Source organism: Hydra vulgaris, chromosome 04, assembly GCF_038396675.1.
Source record: "Hydra vulgaris chromosome 04, alternate assembly HydraT2T_AEP".
In the NCBI taxonomy this organism is placed as follows: domain Eukaryota; kingdom Metazoa; phylum Cnidaria; class Hydrozoa; order Anthoathecata; family Hydridae; genus Hydra; species Hydra vulgaris.
In genome coordinates, this window is record NC_088923.1 from 27,915,001 (window position 1) to 27,940,043 (window position 25,043).

The 25,043-nt window shown below is 27.9% G+C and overlaps 2 protein-coding genes across 4 annotated transcripts in view; both read right to left on the reverse strand.

Annotated features, from left to right (window-relative positions):
• LOC136079318 (uncharacterized) overlaps window positions 1-2,145 on the reverse strand; it is a 6,706-nt gene extending 4,561 nt beyond the window's left edge. Inside the window, exons 1-3 of the mRNA XM_065795050.1 lie at window positions 1,965-2,145; window positions 1,311-1,847; window positions 772-1,212 (exon numbers count right to left, since the gene is read on the reverse strand). Coding sequence (XP_065651122.1) covers window positions 772-1,212; window positions 1,311-1,847; window positions 1,965-2,145 — 1,159 coding nt within the window. The remainder of the gene's footprint in view (window positions 1-771; window positions 1,213-1,310; window positions 1,848-1,964) is intronic.
• A 10,455-nt stretch (window positions 2,146-12,600) lies between these two features.
• The window catches only part of LOC100203913 (adenylyl cyclase-associated protein), a 37,716-nt gene continuing 25,273 nt past the window's right edge, over window positions 12,601-25,043 (reverse strand). For 2 of the 3 annotated variants that reach the window (XM_065795966.1, XM_065795967.1), the window contains exons 8-15: window positions 24,712-24,794; window positions 20,851-20,959; window positions 20,546-20,762; window positions 20,222-20,412; window positions 19,105-19,228; window positions 15,755-15,837; window positions 14,159-14,302; window positions 12,601-12,862 (exon numbers count right to left, since the gene is read on the reverse strand). In XM_065795966.1, coding sequence (XP_065652038.1) covers window positions 12,773-12,862; window positions 14,159-14,302; window positions 15,755-15,837; window positions 19,105-19,228; window positions 20,222-20,412; window positions 20,546-20,762; window positions 20,851-20,959; window positions 24,712-24,794 — 1,041 coding nt within the window. In that variant the 3' untranslated portion in view covers window positions 12,601-12,772. Of the gene's footprint in view, window positions 12,863-14,158; window positions 14,339-15,754; window positions 15,838-19,104; window positions 19,229-20,221; window positions 20,413-20,545; window positions 20,763-20,850; window positions 20,960-24,711; window positions 24,795-25,043 lie in introns of those variants that run through there. The other variant, XM_065795968.1, reaches the window with a different exon arrangement.

Here is a 25,043-nt window from a genome sequence, read left to right on the forward strand (position 1 = left end):
TATGGAGCAGTTTCTTTTTTCTTGAAGGTGGATAAAAAAGTGTCCATGTAGTTTTTTTATATTTAGAGACAATCTATTTAGTTTAAACCAAGCAGAAACTTTTTTTAATTAATTTGTCATATTAGTAAAAAGCATATTATTATCTTTATGAGAAAAAAACAAATTTGAGTCATCTTTAAAATGTATTGTTAAATTTTTCCACTCCTCAACAAGAAACGTTTTTTTGCGTAATGATTTACCTAAACTTTATATTGATAAAGTAGAAATAAAAAAAGATTCCGTTTTAAAATTCCTTGGTATTTATCTTGACGAAAATATGACATGGAAAACTCATATTGATTATATATCGACATAAGTTGCAAAAAGTATTGGAATCCTCTATAAGGTCAGAAATTATTTAAATAAAAATAATTTAAAACAACTATACTACTCATTTATTCATAGCTATTTAATCTATGCAAATATTCCCTGGGGAAGTACAGGTAAAAACAAGTTGCAATGTCTTTACTGCCATCGGCAACATGCAATGCGAATAATATATTCTTTAAGTCTAATTAAGTTGAAACATCTGGTATAGTATGTAAACTTATCCTTATAAATTTCTTTATATTAAATTACAATATTTCTAGGGGTTATATATACTCTCGTTATTCAAGTAATATAAAAAAACCGTTAAAAAAACAAAACAAATAATAAAACTTCAATGAAATGTGTTCTTGCGTCTTAAATAAGAAAAATAAAGTTTCCAAAATGACGATACGACATAATCACCATCGTCTTCATTCAAACCGCCTTCATTTGGAGAACACTGGTGAAACTGTATTTCCAAGGACTCTCTCACTTTTCTCTTAAAATAGTCTACCTCTACTTTAACCGTGTTATTTTTATTCCAGCCAAAGGCACCATGGCAAATTCTGGAATGCCCCACTTCAGCCGAATTTTTCCATTTTCCCTCAAAAGTATGTTTTTGATGTTGGCAAATGCGAGTTGAAATCTCTCTTGTTTCACCTACATAGAACTTTCCACACGAACATTCCAGTTTGAAAACTCCTGGGTAAGAGTTGTTGGGAAGTCGAGGCTTGTTTTTTTGAATAATTAATTGTTGAAGGTTTTTTGATGATTTAAAAACTGGAGTATAGCCTGCACTTTTAAACATCTTTTTTAATTGATTACTTAATTTTGGTACCCATGGTAGAGAAATATAATTAGGTTCTAGTTTTTTGATGTTATTGTTGTTTTGTTGATTATTTTGCTTATTGCTTTTTTTATTATTTTTTTGACAATGTTTTGAAGTATTTTTTTATTATAACCATTTTCTATAAACATTTCTGTTAGAAACTTTAATTCATGATTTATGTGTTCTTTACTGCATAATGCAAAAGCTCTTTGGATAAAACCTTTAAATACACCATAAATTATTTTTGGATCGTGACAAGAATGCGGCTTTATTTGCACATTAGTTATTGCATCTTTGCGATAGATATTAAAAAGATATGTTCCGGATTTGTTATTTGTTATTGAGAGATCAAGAAAATTTATTGTGTGTGAATCACTTTCTTTTTTAATTGTATATTTGATATTTGTGTGTTGATTATTTAACAAGTCGAGAAAACGTTCTGATTCTGCCTCATTAATAAAACGAGAATGGATATCATCTACATACCTTTTGAATGATTTTACACATATTGGTGATGTAAGATATTGTGCCTGTATTAACGCTTTTTCTTTATAATGTTGCAGAAAACTCTCTGCCATTACTACTATTAATGATAAACCTATAGGACCAACATCTTCCAATGTGTGTATGTTGCTTTCGTGTAAAAAATAACAGTTTGACAAACACAAATCTAAAAGTATGTTTATTTCTGAAAAAGATAATTTTGAATTAAAGACAGCACTGTCACGGAGTTTTTCTAATTAAATATCGATTGAATCTTTAACTGGTATTGAAGGGTAAAGATTACCAATATCAAAGGAAACTTGAAATTCACCAGGATCGATATACCATGATTGAGCACATTCAACAAACTGTTTTGAATTTTGAAGTTTTGTTTTGTTAAGATTGGAGGTAGGTTGAATGAGATTTACTAAATAATTTGATAATTTATATGTAGGTGATCCTATTGTGCTTACTATAATTCGCATTGGGTAGATATTAGTTGGTTTGTGTGCGTTAAAATATCAAAAGAAATTTACTTTTCAGTTTTTATGTTTCAAATATTTTATGTAAATTTCTTCATTTCAAGTTTAAAATATTAAATCAAAAATGAAAGGTTCGCTCTACCTTTGTCAAGTTCTTCTGTTAAATTTTTTCTTCTCGTTGCGAGAGTGCAAGGGTGGAGTAATCCTCTTCCAATGACAACCCTACAACTATTATATATATTTATTTCTCCAAGTGATAATGCGTTTACTCTTCCCAACTTGGTTCTCCTCTATTTTCAGATGTTTTGAATTAATTGTAGTTCGAACAATTTCACAAATGTCACAAACACAGAATGATTGGTTTCTGGTAAGTATACTTACTTTGACTTTTGAGAATTCATAGGGTTTACTCAGAATAATGTTATTATCTCAAGTCTTTCTAATGCTTTTCTACATTTAGTACAAATGCCATTAGGAAAGTTTTCATTGTTCAAATCAAATGATTTTAAAAAGAAGTTATGTATTCTGTTCAATGTCACACTTCCTTTTTTAACTTTTGTCATTCCTGATCCGTTTAAATAAACAAATTAGGCAGACTAAAGCTTTATTATCATTTTGAGAGTTCTTACTGTTTGGCATTTTAAAACGATATGAGCAATAATTATCAGTTTTTAAAGATTTTTTATTAACTATTCCAGCAGATAAAAAAAGTTAATAGAATCTATTAATAAATTTTTTTTGCGGTATACCACAAGGAAGTATACAAAACAGAGGAATGTTGTTTATACATTTAACTTGTAATGGAAACGCTTTTTTTTTACCGTAATTAACGTATTATTTAAAATTTGCCATAAAATTTGGGCCCCAAAAGTCCAAGTATGTGTTAAGGAAGGGGGAAATAAAAGCACTTAAAAAAAAACACGCTACAATTATGAAATACTAAAATTCATCGATAAAATTCTCATTTAGTAAAAAACTTGGGTGTGTTGTATGAACAATCCATTATTAAATCTTTTTAAAAATTTATTTACCTTTTAAGTAAAGAAAAAATATAGTTTGCGAAATAATAACTATTTAAAACAACGCTATTATCAAACAAAGTTTAATCAATTTTGTATAGATTATCGAGCACCTTATCTCTGAAAAAAAAATGTCCAGCCTAATTTAGATTCATCTATCTCTTTTTCTGTTTTTAAAAACAAGTTAAAGAATATTATTTTTTCAACTGATAATATATTGAAATATTTTTGAGATATTAGTTTAATCATTTATTATTTCAAATGTTTTGGATTGTTATTTTTTTATTAACCTGTATTATTTTATATTATACTTATATTGTAATTTTTATATGGTTCTGGCGACAAGATCAATATGATCTTCTTCCAGATTCCGAGTTTATTTGTTTATATTACACGACATGTAAATAATGTAAACTAAAAAAAAAAGAAAAGAAAACTTAATGATTTATGAAGATCATTTATGTATATTAAAAAAATAAGTGGATAAAGTATAGATCCTTGTGGATCTATAGTTTTGTCCACATCGTCATGATCATTTCACTATCGCTTAAATCATTTTTTCATATTTTAGAAATTTAAAAAAAATCACCATTTTTTCTTATACATCAATAATAATAACAATGATAAAAAAAAGAATTTTCTGATAATTTAAGATATTATCTTAAATTAATTATAATGGTTTTTATTGTTTGTTTTGTTGTGATGCACGAGAAAAAACAGTGATTTTTTTTTAATACTTCACAACATGAAAAAATGATTAAGGTGATTGTGAAATGATCGTGGCAACATGTTATATTCATTAATAGATGAGGTATAGAATCTTTATTGTAAACAAATTGTTTACGGTTAGTAAGATAACTTTCAAACTATAATAGGGTTTTATCTTTAATACCATATGGTATTATTTTTTTTTTTTAAATTTGATGATTAACGGTAAGCGTAAAACAAGAGTCTTTAAAAGAGTCAGTTATATTGCGCGTAAGTTGAAATATGGCATGTTCGGTTGAATTATTTTTTTAAAACCAAATTGGTTTTCGTATAGAATGTTATTTCTCATTATAACTCAAAGTAAGAAAGAAAAGGATATTCTTAAAGAAAAAAATCCAAGATACTCATATTACGTTTATCTTTATGCAACTTCCATTTACTTGTATATAGTATATAGTGGGTGTTTAACAAAATAAAAATTATAATATTTAAGGTAAGGAATGTAATTTTATAAAATATTTTATATAAAACTCTGAAGCCTGTTTTACATTTTCCCGATTGATATATAATATACAATATATATGATATAAAATAAACATTTTCTTCTAAAAATGACAGTCACAGTAAAATACTGAACTATATAAACAGATGATGGTGACCATGGTTACCACATGTAAATTTATTTTTCTTATAATAGCTATTTTAATTATTTTTTTTGTCTTTCTTTTATTTATGACATGTTTTGTCTTTCTTTTATTTATGACATGTTTTGTCTTTCTTTTATTTATGACATGTTTTGTCTTTCTTTTATTTATGACATGTTTTGCATAGGCATTTAATTGCTTTAATTTTTTTCTTAAAACTTGTAATGCTGGTTGAAGATGAAGTGTCTATTGGGATCAAGCTCCAAATTAATGGTCCTAGATAGCGTAGTGAATGTTTTTTGTACAATTCCGATTTAATTCGAGGGGTACTAAAGCATAGTCATAAGAAATAGATAGTCTGGTCTCTCGGGCCGTATTATCTGATTTTTCGAATATTCGTTAAAAACACTTGAAATTTGTCGAACGGCCAGGAACAGAGTGCACTAAGTATGGAGACGAACAAAGAGTTCAATGGCGAATTTGATTATGAAACATTATTTTTTTTCTTCGGACAATAACTTTCTTTTTGTAGACGAAAACTTTAACCCTAAAAAGTTGTTGTGCGGTTGATCGCACTAACAAAATAAAATAAAATAAAAAAACTTTAGTCGTCCTAAAGATGAAGTACTTAAAAGAAAGTGGTTGAATACGATAAATCGTGCTGTAGATAGTAGCGCATGTAGCAAGCAATGGTTTCCTAAAATCTTTTAATGGTTATGTTTGTTCTCCACACTTTATTACTTGTGAGTTACTTTTAACTTGCATCTTAATTTAGTACCGGTAAATAAATATCAAAATGTCAGTTTTTATACTTTAAAATAACTAAAATAATATGTAGACAGCAATGTAAGGCGTCATTATATTTAAATAGAGATCTAAAAGTATGTAAAAATAAAGTAAAATCACCTAAAAGACTTATATTTTGCAGACATCTATTCGTTGTTTCTTTTGATTAATTTTTAAAGTAATTGTAGCACATAAAGTTATTGTTAAGTAATGTTTTCTTAACTTTGCGCGATATATACACGTGATTCCGACTGGGTGTGTTACTTGATTGGCAACGAATGCTATTCTGATTTGTATAGAAATGTGTTAAGAATTAATCGTGCAATCTTATTAGGAACTTCACAACAAACCCTATCTCTATTAGAGGCAACAATAGCTAGTTTTAAAGATAATTGGGAAGCAGAAAAGTTTTATCATCAATTTTATAAAAATATTAATCGTGATAGTGGAATTTTCATTAATAGTCTGACTAAAAAAACAACTAGACTTCTTGGCTATGAGCTATGCAATCATGTTTTAGAATTTCTTACAAACTCATTTTACAATAACTCTTTTGTAAATTTAAATGATTTATCGTCAGTTGAGAATCAAACAAAGTCAAAAAATCATTCCGTTCAAAAATGAAAAAAACATCAATTGGATTTGAATAAATAGTTTAATGTAATATTACATTCAAAAACGGCTACTTTCATAGCCACAAATTTTACAAAAGCATACTTGGCATAGTAACTCTGTTATTTATTATCAAAATGTAGAACAAAATTATAATATACACACAATAGTTTTAAATTTATAATAAACAAATATTTTCAGATTAACTTTCTGCTGTGACTGACTTATAGAGAGAGAGAGAGAAAGAGAGAGTTGTTTCATTTAGATCAGAACTGGGAATTTTTATTGTGAAACTACCACTAGAAAGATTGCCATCCAAGGTTAAGGAGCTCCTACCTCGGGCAGGTCATCCTACTATAAATTATATGTATTGTATATATATGTGTGTGTATGTAGGTATGTATGTATGTATGTATGTATGTATGTATGTATGTATGTATGTATGTATGTATGTATGTATGTATGTATGTATGTATGTATGTATGTATGTATGTATGTATGTATGTATGTATGTATGCATGTATGTATGTATGTATGCATGTATGTATGTATGTATGTACCCAGCTAGCACACATACATTGATAAAACGTTAGAACAATGTTGTGCTATGCGTTGGCCCAACATCGACCGCCAACGTTGTTTTTATATCATTTTGGTTACAAATGCGACATCGCCAACAACCAAAAAACAACGTCGGTTCAACGTTGTATTTTAAGTCGGCATTGCGTAATGTTTTACGTTGATTCAACGTTGTACTTTACGTTGGCACAACGTTGTATTTTACGTTGGCAAAACGTTGTATTTAAAGTTGGCAAAACGTTGTATTTTAAGTTGGCGAAACGTTGTATTTTAAGTTGATTCAACTTTATATTTTACGTTTGCACAACTTTATATTTACCTTTTATCGGAACCGAATTATTTTGTTTTATGTTAAGCATATACATTTAAACATAAAAGATTATATATTTATGCGCGTGTATAGTTGTATAAATGTATTATAAATATAATGTTTAATAATATATGGGTATTGTGACTTATCCTCCACCGGGCCAGCGAAGACAAGTTCAGCTCACCAATGAGCGTCATCATCAGCATCGCTGACCAAGAGTACGTGAATTTAAGAAAAACGAAGTAAGTTAGAGTGAAAGTAAGAAGAAGTCGAGTTAGAAAGATAGCATAGAGTAAGCGGCACAGATATTGCACGAGGTGTTAGAATATGCAAATTATAATAAATGTATAAATGTATTTATACATATATTATCAATAATAAATGTATAAATGTGTTTAGGCATATATTATTAATATACAGTATGGTGCAAACTGAACCAGAGTTTTTAAAAATATACAAAACTATGATTTATTTTGTTTTCGATATATTAACGCTGTCGGGATTATTACAGTAGTAAAGTGCTAATTTTTACGACATTTTACGCCTCCTCCTTTTACCCCAATGCACAAGTATTTTTACCTAGTGACAAACATCTTTTGACTCAGTTTTGCACCATACTTGATAAAGGCAATATTTTTTTTTATTTTTCTCAAATTAATTTAATAATTTTGTGTGCAAATCAATTGACTATATTTATATCTAAAATAATTTTCTATTTTCATAAATTTTATTGTTTTTGATAGTTTTTTTAATATAATTGGAATTTCAAAGACAAAGAGTGATTTAATATAAAAAGATGATCGAAGAAGGAAATACAACTCGTAAAATTGCTTCTAAATTAAAAGTTGGTCAAAGTACTGTGCAACGAATTAGAAAAAAATGTGGACATATTCTAAAAAAATGTCGACCAAAGAAGTTGAGTGCGGTAGACGGTAGAAGAGTAATCAGATATTTGACTAATGGAGAAGCCAAATCGACATGCAGCTAAACTTTTGCAACGTGATATAGGAAAAAATGTGAGTAGGTGGACAGTGCAGCGAGATCTCAAAAAATGTAAATTTCGAGCAACTGAAAAGAAAAAAAACCATTACTTAGTAAAAAAAATATCAAAGCAAGATTAAACTTTATAAAAAAATATGAAAACTTTACCGAAGATAATTGGAAGAAAGTTATTTGATCAGATGAAACTAAAATTAATCGGTATACCACTGATGGCCGCCAATGGAGCTGGAAAAGAGAAGGTGAACCATTAACCCAAAAAGATTTTATTCAGACAGTAAAACATGGGGGAGGCAATATTAAACTATGGGGGTGTATGACGGCTTATGGATTGGGACCAATTCGAAGAATAGTTGGAAACATGAATAAGGAAATGTATCTTGATATTTTACAGCACGAATTATTGGAAACTGTTGAAAATATATCTTACCCAATAAATGAGGTCATCTTTCAACAGGACAATGACCCAAAGCACACTGCTAAAATGGTTAAGAAATGGTTAGCTTCGCAGGAATTTCAAGTGCTAGAATGGCCAGCACAAAGTCCTGATTTGAACCCAATAGAAAATTTGTGGTCACAATTAACAAAAGCGCTCGTTAATAACTATTCTGACTCTCCATCATCCATTAATGTGTTATATGAACGAGTTCAAGAACAGTGGGAAAATATTTCGTTAAACCTTTGCGAAAATCTTGTAAAGAGCACAAATTGAAGATTAGCAGCAGTTAAAAAAGCTAAAGGATTATGGACAAAATATTAAAAATTGACCGTTTTTTTCGCGTGGTGCCAAATTGATTCACCATGCTTTTCATTTATTATTTAGTAAATAAATATTTTTCTTCAATAAATACTTAATAAAAATTGTATTTTTAATAATAATTTCCACCAGCAATATTAATTCTCAAAAAGCTAAATTCTTTATAAGAAAATAAAAATTTTTTGCACCAGTTTGTATGTGTAAATACATATTATATTAACTATATCGTTGCATCTGATTAAAGAGAAATTACTCATGTTTGCTTTGCTTGTGGGTTGATATTTCATTACATAAAAAATATATTAGCAAATATATTTCCATGATGAACTGAAATATCTAAATGAAAAACAATTCTCATAAATTATACAAATGTATATTTGTATATCCGCCTTTTCTCTATGCAAACGCAACGTTAATCCACTGCATAAAATCCAACGTTGTTCCAATGTATGTATATACATCAAATCAACGACGTGTTAATAACATTGGATCAACGTTGGGTTTAGATCCTAAAAACAATCAACTTTTTGCAATGATTTTACATACATTAATACAGCGTTGGTTTATACACATTAAATCAACGTCGGTTTAATAACGTTGGGCCAACGTTGGGTTTACATCGTAAAAACAATCAATTTTTTGCGATGTTTTTACATACGCTGAACCAATGTAAATAAGCCAGCTGGTTTTAGTTCCGTCGGTATTAATCTCATCATTAAACAAATGACATTGGATCAACGTTGGTTTTGAATTGGAAAAAACGGCCGACGTTTGCGATGGTTTTACGTTGGGCCAACATACGTTGGCCCAACGTAAGTGTGCTAGCTGGGTCTGTATGTATGTATGTATGTATGTATGTATGTATGTATGTATGTATGTATGTATGTATGTATGTATGTATGTATGTATGTATGTATGTATGTATGTATGTATGTATGTATGTATGTATCTATATACTCTCACACGCTTAATACATGTGGAGAATGTTTAATAATTATTTGAAAATGTAACCATCCTCAAACTCGTAAAAATTAAAACTTTAAATGAAATAATGACTAAAAATATCAAAACCAGAAAACAAACATTCAAAAAACTATTTTGAATTTAGATCAAAAAAAATTTTATATATGAATAAAAGTTCTCGTCCTCTCTTGTATTAACCAATTGAGATTATATATAGGACCGCTCTAAGCTCGATTGAGTCAAGATTAAATTATGACATCATACATCTAAGTGAATAGGTGTCAAATAAAAAAGTTTTTGTTAAGATTCTTTACTTTACAGATAATGTAAATATGCTTAGAGCAGACATTTAACCACAGATCTATTGCTTTTAGTGCAAGCGATCTAACCACTACACATATAAAGGCTTCCTAATGCTGCACCCAATAAAGGAAAAGGACAGCAAACTTAGGGAGCTTTTTCCACATTTTAGAGGCCCTTAAACCAAATTTGAGAAGCTAATAATCTAATACCTTATAATCAAATATTTTTAAAATTATGGTGTCCTAATGACAGGTTGTGGGAAAAAAACATTTTTTATATAGCCAATGGTACCTATGAAAAATAGATGAGCTTTAAGAAAGTCACCCAGTGTCACCTCTGATAACGCACTAAGTCCCAAAAATCAGTTTCATTGCTATCAGAGGTTCTATAAAAAATCCTAATATTTAAATAAATCCTTACAGAGTTTCTATAAAAAGCATCATAGGTGCTTGTTTACATGGTAACAAAAGTAAAACAAACAAAAAACAAGTCTGTACAATAAACCTTTTTATTTATTATTTTAATAATGAATTTCTCAATAAACTGATCAATATTTTATGCCATTTAATGTTTTTAAAAAGATTTGTGGCTATGAAAATAGCCGTTTTTATGCAAATTTATTTGTTTTCAGCAATACAAGGAGACATAAGAGAGTTTTTTTTATTAAATCACTTGAAAAGTCAACTTTTTTTATCAACAGATTTTCAGAATAAGTCCATTTTCTGCGTGGTATACGTGTCATACTCTCCTCCATTGAAATTTTGTTTGATTCATTAAGATTCAATTGACTGTTGTTGTCAAAAGTAATTTTCTAAAGGATCCTGACAAAACTTTTAAGTTAATACATAACTTACATTGTTATTAATTAAAAATTTGACAAGTTCAATAACAGAATCAACTGTGATCTTTAAACCTTCATGGGTTTGCCAAGTAACAAACATATTGCTTCTACCACTTTTTGAAAAATTCCCGGTTCGTGATTCAATAGAAAAAAAGCCAATCAGAAAAGTATTTTTAAAAATTTTCTTTTAGCAATGTAAATCAAACATCATTAGTATCAGAAAATGGTTTCATAAACGAGTTGCGTTTTAATAAGTAATCATTTGTATTACGAACATTTAAGCAATAAAAAAAATCATTAATATATTTTTAAAAACTGTGCATTTCCAGCAGTATCAGATGGTGCATATATTTCTAATACACTACTACATGAATTACTTAAAACTTGTGCAGCTAAACAAACATTCATAGCTGAAAATGGAGTTATTTTGATGTGCTCAATGGTTAGCTTTTGACATGCATGCAATTGTCATTTTAAATCTTCATAAAACAAATCAGTTATATGAGACCATAAAATATGTTGACCCTGATTCCAAAAATAACGATTGCTTTTACCAGCTCCAGAATGAGAAAGGCTGCTCCTTGCTGTTTTAATCAAATGAGGAACATCAGAAATAAAATATATAAATCTTTTATCGCCATCACCAGCAAATAAATTATCAGTGCGGTAAGTCACATCAACATGACCATAATTATTTTCTTTCTCATTCAGATTAAAATGCATTTTTAAAATTTTCTATTCGCTGATAGCCCATCACAAGTAACTGCTACTACTTTTAAAAATAGAGAAAATAAATGCACTGATGTAATATTTTTAGTTGCAAAGTTTGCAAAACTGTATTTGAAAGGATTTACAATACTTCTTATTAAGAAAACTAATCCATGAGAAGCAAGTTTGTCTGCCTGTTATAATATTGCAAAATTAACAATAGGATTACCCATGGTATGGGGAGCGATATCTATCTATGAACAAGCCGTCTACATATTGTGGAAGGAATGATAAATCAGGGAAAGTATATAGAGGTGTTGGAAAAATATTTGGTTCCGAAATATAAAGTCCTTATTAGTGAACCAGTCAGAGACTGGTTCACTAATAAGGACTTTATATAGGATTGCACTCCTTGCCATATGTGCAAGTTGTCAACGAGATGGTTCTGAGACAATGGATTCTCTGTACTCAAATGACCTGGGAATTCACCAGATATGAACCCAATTGAGAATTTATAGGACATTTTGAAGGAAAAAATACACAAAGTTCCAATTACAACAAAAGCACAGCTTATAGAAGTTAATCCATGTTTGGTTCCACAGCGAAACAATTACCAAATTATGCCGCGATTTAATCATAGGTATACCCAAGAGAGAGTGAAAGCATTGCAAGCTGCCAAAGGTGGTCAAACCAAGTATTAAAAACTTTGATATACCTGGAATATATAATCTGTATCTTTATTTTTGTTATGATTGTTTTTAAAGTAAAAAACTTTATTATTATTTTAAAACTGAAAAATCCATAATAATTTTTCCAGTATTGTACCTACTTTAATATCATTGTACACACAAACACTTACTGCGTTACGCACAATAATTTTAAAAGGAATGGCAAATTAATGTCATCATTAAAAATAAATTGTGCACATATTCCTTGACAAATTAAACCCAAGATAAAGCGGAGGGCACTTAATACTTGTACTTGTTAATAATTTAAAGAAATAAGTTATTACGCGTCAATCATTATTACGCTTGGTTCTGCTAAGTACTCCAACCAATGCAAGCAAGTTTATTTTGGAAAGAAGTTATTTATATAAGGGGGAAAAAACTCTAATTTGAAGGAAATAGGAAATTTAAACCCGAGATAATAACTCTCCATCTAATTTAATAAAATAAAAAATATAATAACAAAATCAAAATATGATATGAATTTGAGATACATAAAGAGAATTAGGAAACATTAGAAAATGTATTCTATAAAATTATAAAAAACAAAAACGAAACATTTTTGGGAAAGTTTTACATATAATTTACAAATAAAGATTCCATTTAACATATACAACAGTAACAACATTCACATGACATTAGATGACAATTAAAAAAAACATTCGGTTTATCGTATCTAAAGGTTGATATCCATAGTACTTGTTAAAAACTTGTTAGATGCAGGACTCCAAACGGTTTTATATTGTTCAGGAAGCGGATACTCAGTCTAAAATAAAAAAAATTATAGCAATCATAAATTTTATTAATCAAAATAGCACAACAATAGTTTTAATTAAATTCCCGAATATTGATAAAAATTATAAGTTTTGGCTACAAGTATTTCAAGACAAAAGAAATAACCCAAAAGATAGAGTGAGGATGCCGATACCCATGCTAAATTTTAATATAACTGTATTAAATCAACACTTAAATAACGCATAATAAGACCAAAAAACGTGCCTATAAAATGAGGATTTACATCAAAGACAGATGATGAGGAGAATTTACATCAAAGATAGATGATGGTGAAGGCTTACATCAAAGATAGATGATGATGAGGATTTACATCAAAGATAGATGATGATGAGGGTTTATATCAAAGATGCAGCTGAAGTCTAATAAAAAAAAAAACACGAACAAATTTCACTCTTCAGACAAGTTTCAGTTTCTTTAACTCCATAGTAGTAGAACCGTAGAATTAATTATCCAGCTAAACACTTTTTTTTTTGCAACTAAATTCAATTTAAATCTTTAGAATTTTATAAATTCCTCCTCCTTATATAATTTTTATAAATTCCTCTTCCTTTTATAGTTTTTATAAACTACCTCTATTAATTTATAATCTTTTATAAATTAGCGTCATTAACTTTTAATTTTTTATAAATTACCGCTATATTTTTATAGAAATTTTGATCTAATTTCGGTTTAAAATATAATTTGAATGATGAAAATTTTAACTCCTATTTTGCAAAGTTTTACAAATTAAGAATTTTAATTGTAAAAATATAGTAAACAATTTTCTAATTACGTAGTAGTGATATGAACAACTGATTCAGGTTTCGATAAATACTGAGAAATTAGTTTTCTACAAATAAAGACTTCTAAAGTCTTACATTATCAGACAAAACATGGTGGACAAACTCTAAAACAAAACTTGATCTTAAAAACAGAAAAAAAGTAGTAAAACAATTAAACATAATTTTTGAACAGCTTTTATATTTTTAATAAAGTTAAAACATCAATCTTATTGTCAATTATTTCCCAAAAAGTTTTGATGGGATTCTAGTCAGGTGTCATTTCCTTGTCCCTTTTTGAACAAAGAAATGACACCCACTTTAGAGTATTGTAAAGTGGATGTCATTTCTAACAAAATGTATTTTAAATTATTTTTTTATTATTTTTTTGTTGTTGCAATTTTTTGGGTATTTTATTTTATTTTTAATATTTTTTTAAAATATTAAAAATAAAATAAAATAATAAAATATAAATAAAAACAACAAATGTAACCAATAAAAATGCTTACAAAATCTCCGTCAGGTTTTCTCACACAAATATTCATCTCACTTGATTTGGCAGTTACAATCTGTGATTCTAAGCATGCAGGGTTAATGAAAACTTGAGCACCATCAGTCTTTTCGATTGAAATTGTTGGTGCAAAACCATCGATCTAATTAAAAAAAATTGTGTGTGCGAAACCATCAATCTAATCAATTTTTAACGTTTTTAAATAAATAAATTTACAAGAAATTATCCCCATTTTTATTTTTGTAAAATAATTTCTTAGGGGAGAGTGGGGCACCATAACACACTTTTTTTTTTTTTTTTGTTACAATATTTTTAATACACCTTTTTTTTTAGGCGATTGGTTTAAATTGTAGAATAAATTTATACTTAGAAAATAGATTCTATAAATTACCAAAAATTACCAAGGTTAAACTTGTGAGACTAGTTAAAGTAAAATTAAAAGATTGTTTCAACGTACCCCACCTATGACATACCTTGATACACACTACGAGCATCATTAAAAAAGTAAGAAAAAGTATAAAACAGAGATTTTTATTTGAAATATAAACAAATTAATATTTATAATTCAAATTCATCTAATGGTCCCGATCGGATTTCAGAAGACCAGATAATATATTATTTTCATTGTCTTTCTTCAGCGTCAATAAATAATGGCTTTGTATTGAAATTGGATCTCCTTGTATTATATTTATATAAATCTTCTTAAAATTGACGTTAAATATTACAAGAAATGATTTTTAGAATTATTTATGACACAATGGTTTTAGGGCCCCCCCCCAAATGCTGCATCAAGTTACCCCATACTAGCTGATAGTAACAATCACTTTATTTTTAGTATCAACTTGTTTTTTCTAAGATTTTGTTTAATGAAGTAAAAAGCTTATGGATTGAAGTTTACAAAATAATGCTACTTACCAATAGATACTCTGAATAAAAAACCTTAAAACTTTGAGCTTTAAAAACTAATAAATTACTTAGTCATAAAAAAAAACACAAATTTCGACCCCTCGCAGGACTAATGATGTCAAATGATATAATTTTTTTTTTCAAAACATAGCTCTAGTAGTAACTGATTCACTATATGAAAGTGGTTGTCACAACTCTTAAGATGCCTTCACAACTACAATGTTTCATGGTGAGCCCATGTATCATGGTGCCCCACTCTTCACTTTACTTTTATTTTTTGGATGTGTATTCTGTATTTATTACTAGTTAATACAGCACAAAGACAGATGGAATTTTAACAAAGTTTTTTTTGCTGTTACACTTGAAAAAATGATTACCTGTTTACAAAATGACTGATTTATAAAATTCTTTAAAATATCCAGTAAACTCCCAATACCTCGAACCCTTAATAACTTGAACATTCAGTAACTCAAACTAATTTTGAATCCCCATTGAACCTTTATTTAATGATTATGCTCCCGATAACTCGAACATTCTCTAACTCGAACTAATTTCTTGGTCCCTTGTTAAAATATATTGGGAGTTTACTATATTGCACATTTTGAATTCATTATACAAATATGCACTTTGATTAGCAAAAAAAAAAAAAAAGAAATAAAAAAAAGAAAAAGAAAAAAGAATGACATACTTGTACTTTGCAAGATTTGCAATTTGTAAACTCAAATGTAGCAATGACGTCTGTAAACACTACATTACATTTTTCACAACTATCTGAAAATAATTTTAAAATGATTTTATAATTTTGTTTTACCAAATGATACTAATAAGCATAAGTCAGTAAATTTATGAAATTTAATTTTTTTACAACACTGACCAAAAAAGTTTCATTTATAAACTATTTATATTTATCATTTAAATCAAATAAACATTATTGGGATTGTATGGTGTGTTATCTTTATTATATATATATATATATATATATATATATATATATATATATATATATATATATATATATATTTATTTATAAATGTATATGTATATTGTAGTCACAATATACATATACATTTATAAATAAATATATATATATATATATATATATATATATATATATATATATATATATATTGATTTCGAGATGGTCATTTCAAACAAATTTTTTAGGGTTTTTTTAACTAAAAAAAATCTGGAAAATGGATTAAATTAATTCTTTTCATTTTTAAAAAAACAGTCAATTAGCTATACAATTAACATTAATAAGATAGTTAAAAAAGATAATTTAAAAAAATCAATTAATTATATAATCGTAAAATGAGTTGCATTAAAGTTTAACAGAGTTAAGGTTTAGAACATAAAAAATTTTAAAATATCTAAATTTAATGTCCTCCTTTGACTCGATAGCAAAGAAGAAGTTGTCTCTGCATTAATTCGACCAATTTCATGCATATCTCATGTGTTACTTTAAACCAATACTTGTCAAGAAGTTGCTTTAAATGCCTTGTCTAAAAGAGAAAGCGCATCATTAGAAGATCCGCCCCAGATATGGCAACAGTGTTCCATACAAGGCCGGATTTGAGATTTATAGAGATAGAGAATAGAATCTGGAGTAAAAAAGTGTCAAGCTTGATAAAGAGATGCAACCGTAGCAGATGTTAATTTTGCAATGGATTTGATATATGGTTCCAAGAAAGATTGGAAGTAGGAGTTAATCCTAAAAGAAGAAGAGTAGATGACTCATCGAGTACATTACCGTTCATAAATATAGGAAGATTTAAACTATTGCGATAACCATTGGCTGAAAAAACTTGGGTTTTATCAGAATTAAAGTTTACCAGTCACTGTCAGCCCCATGCTGTAGCAGAAGTGAGATTCTTTTCAAGCTTAAATGCCCCCTCCAAGCAATCAGAGAGTGTTGGCTTCTTATCATGACAAGAATAAATGGTAGTATCATCAGCAAACAATGCCACCTTAGATGTCAGAATATCTGGAAGATCGTTAATGTAAATTAAAAAGAGTATAGATCCAAAGATAGAACCTTGAGGAAACCCTGAAGATACAGAATAAGAAGAGGAGTGCTGTCCATCAAGGTCAACTTTTATACTACGATTGGAAAGGACAAATTTAATAATCTTAAAAATCTTACCAGATACACCATAAGATAAGAGTTTATGGAGAAGACCAGCGTGCCAAACTTTATCAAAAGCTTTTGAAATGTCAAGAGCGATGGCCTTAATCTCTCCACTTTTATCTAATGCACAATAAAACCTATCAGTTATTACTGTTAGCAAATCAGCGGTAGAATGAGAAGATCGAAACCCATATTGATGATCAGAAAGTAAGTTATTAGATTCAAGATAAGAGATTAAGTGTTTGTTAATTAAAGATTCAAAAACCTTGCTTATGATAGGAAGAAGACTAGTGGGACGGTAGTTAGACAAATCGGATCACTCTCCAGAATTTTTGAAAATAGGGATAACAGATGCCGCTTTCCAGCAGGCTGGAAAACAAGACTCTAATAAGCACATGTTGAATAATTTTGAAAGTATAGACGATAGCTCCGGAGAACACTTCTATAAGACTATAACAGGTATGTCCGGGCCACAAGCTGTAGGAGTCTAAGCAGGAAATCACTTTAGATACAGAAGCTGGAGTGATAGAAATGTCAAGCAATGAATCAACCTGTTTGACAGCTTTTATCAGGTTGAACGCAACTATTGGAATCAAGAACTTTAATTACTTCAAATTATACAGTTAATTCTCGATAATTCAAACCTCTAAATGACCAAGGAAAATGGTTCAACTTAACGGAAGTTTGACTAAAGCAAACTCCTTTCTTTATTCAATGCTAAAGTATATACTTTTTATTTACACCACTATACTAATGTTTCAATGAAAGAAGTTACAGATTATATGTATTATGCAGTACAGTCAAAAGATAACATTCAATAAAGTTTAGCTAGATAATGTTATATATATGTTATAAATAACACAAATTTTATCATGATTTTTCTTTGAACAGTATTATTAATTAATCTATTCTATTCAAATCTAAATACAACAAATAAATAAAGAAATTGTTAGGCTACAATTATTTATGTTTTATATGGAATTACTTTTTTCAAAGCATTGATGTCGTAGAAAACCAATGCCAACAAAGAAAAATTGTGCATGTCGCTAGCAAACTTGGCTTTATTACTACTAAATAAATGAAAGTATATGGAAATTAAAGGATATAGAAAAGTTTTGGATAATTGTTTGAATGATATTACATGAAAATTTGGTAACTCAAATTTTATTTTCCTTCAAGATAATGCTCCAATTGATAAAGCAAAGTCAAATATCCTATGGTTGAAGAGTAAGAAAATTGAATTATCGGAATAGCAAGCACTCTCATCTGATTTAAATCTATAGAAAACATATGGGGCATCTTAACAAGACATGTTTAGGCAAATAAGGAAACAATATTCAAATGTCAAAGAATTAAAAAAGACAATTGTACATGTTTGGAACATATTTCTTGCTGATTTCAGAAAACATTTGAAAAGTACACCAAATCAAATATTTGAGGTTATTCAGAATTGTGACAATAAAACAAAGTATTGATAAAAAATTGAAACTAACATTTTTCATGTTGTCACCTTGTTTTCATGGTTGGTGTTTCAGAGTTAAATAGTTAATAAAGGGTTGTAATCACAATTGTAACCATTTTGTAATTGTAACCAATTGTAACTTGTAACCACAAGTTGAGCTTTCTCAACTGTAGTGGTCCTCTTGGTCTTTAATAACATTTAATAAAAACAAAAAACATACAACATCAATTTTATTTGAATAAAATTGAAAATAAGGATATAGTTTTGCACCATTATTTTTCTAATATTTTCAAATTAATTGATGAAAATAAAACCAGACTACATTACAAATGAAAAACTAAGCAAAACTAAGCATTTGAATAATTTAGAAATGATCATTTATGTGAGATCCTAAATTTCTGGTAAGGTTATAAATATAACCACACTGTATACTTTGATAAAAATATACCTAAAATAATTGAATTGACTTTCCCCTTGACATGAAGAGTTGATAGATTGCACTTAAACATGTAAACAGTTTGTTTATCATTACACTGTGCAATCTCTAAATTATTATTTCCTTCTTGATGTTCCTAAAAGATATAAAAATAAAACAACATACCTGAATAAAAAATTTAAAAAAATTTACAGCAAAGTGGATATTTTGTTGTGAATGAGTGATTTATAAACACAAAATAAAAAATTCTCTAAACATAAAAACTTGTTTAACTTTTCAAATGTATTTATATTATTTCAGTATCTCATTAAAAAACGCTTTATAAAATTCATATGTGAGTAATAAAGCAGAAAATATAAATAAAAAACATTTATCAATTTTAAATTAAAAGTCAGAAAAAAAAACTTTCTTTTAGATTTTTTTAATTCTTTGTTTTTTTGATTTAATACTTCAAAAATGAAAGAATCACAAACAAACTTTTTTCTTGTTTGATGAAAGAATCAAACTTTTTTTGGTTAGGGCAAAGAGAACTACTCCTGAGGCTGAGAGTAATTTTATTTTTGAGAAAACAAGAAAGCTTTTTACATAAAGGCATTTTCTTATATTCTTGATGCTAGACCAGAGAAGCTTAAATAATCTTATAAAAATCTTAGATATTCTTATATATATATACAAGCTTGGTGAGTTTACTACTTTGTGTCTTATCTGATTATTTCTTCTTTTAACCTTGAAAAATAATTCTCAGGATTATAAATCTTGAAAATTATATAAAGTCTCTTGCAACTTTATAACAAACTTTAAATTTGAAATTTAGATTAAAATAAATTTCACGAAAAAAATTGAAAACCATAGAAAATTGAAAATCTCAAAAAATTTCATGAAAGCAGAGTAATCTTAAAAAAATTCATGAAAGCAGGGTAATCTTTAAAAACCTCATCTATAAATATGTAACTGATAGAAAGTACAATGCAGTAAGAAGATTGGATAACCTTAAAAAACATTAGCACAATCTGTAATTAATTAATGTAATGTATAATTAGTAATATGTAATAATATTGAAAATAACTTTAATAACATGAATGATATAACTGATAAAATACTTTGAACATAATTTAAAAAACAAACTCACAATGAGCCATTTTTTATTTTGCAACTGAAATACTGCTGGTTTTTTAACAGGCTTTGAAATAGGAGCACTAAACTTTTTAAGACTAGGGGGAGCATAAGGTTTAGGGTCTAATACTGAGCTTTTCACAGGTGGTTGATTACGGAGTTCAGGATTCTTATGAGTTTTCATATCATCTGTAACTTTCTTTAACCCTAAAAAAAATAAATCCAATATAATTCAAATAATTTCTTTTTGAAAAGTTTGAATCTAGAAGCAATATTACCTAATGTGATGTTACATCCATTGCTGAGCTGTGCAAATAATCAAAATTAATTAAAATGTTACCTAATGTGATGTCACTTCCTTTGCTGAGCTGTGCAAATAACTGTGATCGTGTGTCTTCAGCACCATGATTTTCAACAGATGTATGAGTTGCAGTAGGAGCTTGCACAGGAGGAGGTGGTGGAGGTGCAAAACTACCAGGTGGCCCTGGAGGTACAGCTGGTTTTGAAGAAATAGTTGGTTTTTTAGCAGTTAATGCTGTAGGTGTAGCTGCAGGTTTCTAAAAAAAATAATAACATTCAAATAATGGTATAGAAGTGTCTATTTAAACCACTAAACAAAAAGACTTATTTTCTTTAATTATTTACTTCTTTGTTCCATGTTAATCCTGCCTGGTGATGGTCCTTAACATAACCAGAAAAACTTTTCAGCAGTTGAATAAATGAAGTAGCCCAATTAGCTTGCTTAGGATCAGATCTAATGAAATACAAACAAAATAGTTCTTAATTAAAGAGAACCTCAAATAATATGACAAAAAATCTAGTTAATTATTCATAATAAATTACAATCTTTCATAGTAATAAAAGCCTCCATATCAATAGAAAAGAGAAGAAAAATATATAGAAAAGTGAAAAGAAACAGATGACCTTATATGACAAAAAAGTTACTTTCTTCAAACCTTTTTAAAAAAATACATTTTTTTCAAACAAAAAAAAAATTATAAAAAAAATTACTTTTTTTTTTTAAATATAAATTAATTTTATTGACCAAATATAAACTAATTTATATTGACCAAATATAAGTTAACTTTATTGACAAAATATTGCATCAAATAAGTTACTATAGAACACAGAGTTAATAAGCTTTTTAAAATAGAAAAAAAAGTACCAACACAAAAATAAGACAGACAAATTTGATTAACTGATTATAAAAAGATTTCAAATGTAACAAATACTTAAAAACACAAAAAAAAAACAATTTATAAATAATAATTAAAAAATAGAAGGACAAAAAATTGCAACAATGAGAACAAACATTATAGAATAGTGTCAAGCACATAGTAAAAATGGACATACTAAAAATAATATTTTTTTAGCTTAATGTGTTATCTGTTTTTTAACTAAATCAGACAACATATTAAACATTCTGTTAATTCTAAAATTGTGTTTCCCATATACAACATTCTTTTAATTTGTATATGGTAAAAACTTTTCTTACAATGATTCTATTTAAATTGTTCTTAATGTTTTTTTTTTTATAAACTCCACACATTTTGTTAACTCCCCCATAGAATAAATTTAAATTTCAAAATAGCTGAACAGCAATAACTCATTTTAGAATCCTTATAATAAGGAAATTTTGAATATCTTTAAAAATATATATGTTGAATTGTTATAATTACTATACAAATACTGCCTGATGAACCTACTGATGGGGAAACAATTTGTTGAAGAAAAATCCTTCTAAGTGTTTCTACTAATTTATATATTGTCTGATTTATGCAAGATTACATAATTCTTCTGAAAATAGCGTTAGACAGACACCACGCTATACATTACGAGATGGGTAGACATCCCCATTGTTTTTATTCTTATAATAATTATTGCTTTATTGCTAATTTTTATTGTCATTTTGTTTAATTGTATAAATACTCAGATATATTTTGTAAATATAACTATTTGTTACATTGGCCGATTATTCAGTGAGTTCATCAGAACAAACGTTAATCTTTGTTGATTTCTCTACAAAATTTTATTTTACGATGGATTCAGATAGTGATAGTGATGTCTTTGCCGATAACTTTTTGCAAATATCAAGTGATACAAAGTATACTGACTTAGGTAGCGAAAGTGACGAGGAATTGTTTCGAGTAAAAAGAAGCAGAATTTTGTCAAAACCATCTAGCGACTCTGAAGAAAGTGATGAAAAAGTACTAGACTGGTTAAAAAATGATAACGTGCCTATAATATAGCCCTATTATTTCTTATTTTTCACATAAACTTCAAGAAGTTTACAAACTGCAGCAAAACTATCTATAGATGAAGGCATCATTTCATGGAGAGGTCGCCTATCCTTCAAAGTTTATAATGCTTCAAAAATGAAAATACATAATTCTCATAAGTATGGTTTGTGAAGCTAAAATCGGATATATTTGTAACTTTCGTATATACTGTGGCTAAGGAAGTCGATCACAACAAACAATTTTAAATCTTCTTTTTATAATAGTTATCCATATATATGTAGTGCCATATTTGAACTTATGGCACTACATATATATGGATAGCTATTATAAAAAGTGTTGACACTTGTAAAATACTTTTACAACATAGATTCCGGACATGTGGCATTATTCGCAGAAACAGAGGCCATCCTCTTTGTTAAAAAGATGCAAAACTGAAAAAGGAAGAATCTATTTTTTGTTTCGGCAAAACATTTTATTACAATGTTGGCAATCAAAAAGACCTGTCGAAATGATTTTTACAACACATTCAGTCGATATTGTAGAAAGCCACAATATTGAATGGGTGACAAAGGAAAGAATTTTTAAGCCAATATGTGTGGTTAATTATATGAAACAAATATATGAAAGGTGTTGATCATGTCAATCAATATTTCTGATATTACACTTTACTACGTCGTACAAAAAAATAGACTAAAAGAGGCATGATGTTTCTAATAAATTGTGCATTATTTAATGCGTTTAGAATTTCAAAAAAAAAGTACAAAGTTTTTTTACATGATATAGCAAAGAAATGGATAAGCAAATTTACTCAGGATAATGAAAATCGTTGTGTATTAAGCTACACCCAGAAGAATTGATCCTAAAGAAAGATTGTCGAAAGATGCAAAGAAACATAAAATAGTCAACATTTTTACAGGTGGCATAAAAGTAAAACCCCAGCAACAGTGCCATGTTTGTGCTGCGCATAAGAAAAAACGTTAAAGTTGCCATATGTGCCCATTTTGTGAGGTGCCTCTTCATAAGGGAAACTGTTTTTTTAAATACCATACTTAAGATAAGTATTAGTGAGTGATTTTTCCACGAAAGTTTAAAAAATATTAAGACATTATAAATGTAAATTTATTGATAGTTTTATTTTTTGAACAAAATAGGCAGATAGTTTATTAAATAGTTTTGTAAAAAAATATAAAATAATAATATCTAAAATATATTTTATAATAAATAAAATATCAAACATCATAAATGAAATAATAAATAAAACATAACATGTAAATATACAATATATAAAGTATACATATAAGTTTAAAAGCCAAACATTCTTCTAAAACAAAATACATTACTTATAATGTTCATTAAATTTTTGGTTGTGGTTTTTAAAATAAAATCGGGTACTAATACCCGACCTGCTAATAAACAGCAGTCCGCACAATGGGTACTAATACCTGACCCGCTCAAAAAGTGTTAATATAAATTGTCAAATATTATATTAAAATTTGGGCACTGCCCAAATTGGCCCTCAAGTATGCAGTCAAAAAGAGTCTATAATTGCCTTTGGCAATAAGTTAGAAATTTATTTATAAGAATCTTATAAATAACTATGAAAACATCAATATAATTTTTTTTCCATATAAACCATTTCTTAAAATTTTTTTTATTGAAAACCATATTAAGTAATAACTTATCTACTTTAATGTCTTAACTGATAAAGAATATGTAGCTTTTTGTACTCATTATTATTTTTTTAAATGTCATTCGCCGAGGCCAAGAAGGCCGCTACAGTAAAAGATTATTGTGGTTACAATTCTCTCTCAACACTTTAACTCTGAAACACAAACCTTGACGAACAAGGCCACTGTGTGGAGGAACAAGTTGAGCGCAACACTACCTTCTGGTAGTATTGTAGCCATGTCTGATAAATCCTTGCCATGTCTCTACATGGCGATGATCAAACTTCTTGTTTATAAAGCGAGCAAATGAACATTATGAACACATAATGAACACTAGTACTTATTATAAATACTAGAACTCTTCTATTGTAGATTACTCTCTTCTCTATAAAAAATTATAATATTTGGTAGCAAAGGTGCATTTGTAAAATTTAACAAAATAAAAAACCCATTTATCATTCCAAAAAGATTATAATTTACCACCATTAAATTAGAATTTGAACCTGCTCATAGCTTAATTTTAACCCACTAATGCTTGGGTTAAAATCAACAACTGATAAAATATTATTATTAAAATCTTTAAAAACTTAAATACTTACTCTCTGAAATCCTTCAATAATTTATTTGTATAAAACTGTGCAGATTCTTCCATTTGCTGAATATATAGAACAGGCTTGGGTGCCTTAAAAAAGTTAAAAAGTTAATAAACCATTTTCATAACAAAAACATTTTTAAAATTTAATACTCTTTAACTTAATACTCTGGTGTAAAGTAAAATTTTTTTTATTGTTTCAGTTACAACAAATAATTTTAATTGTGTTTAGTAGGTCTGTAAAGGCATCTTAAAGCCTTATTTAATAAACCATTTCAATCAAAATTATAAATTAAAAACAAGTCAATTAAAAATCAATCTAACTTATACTAACTTTAC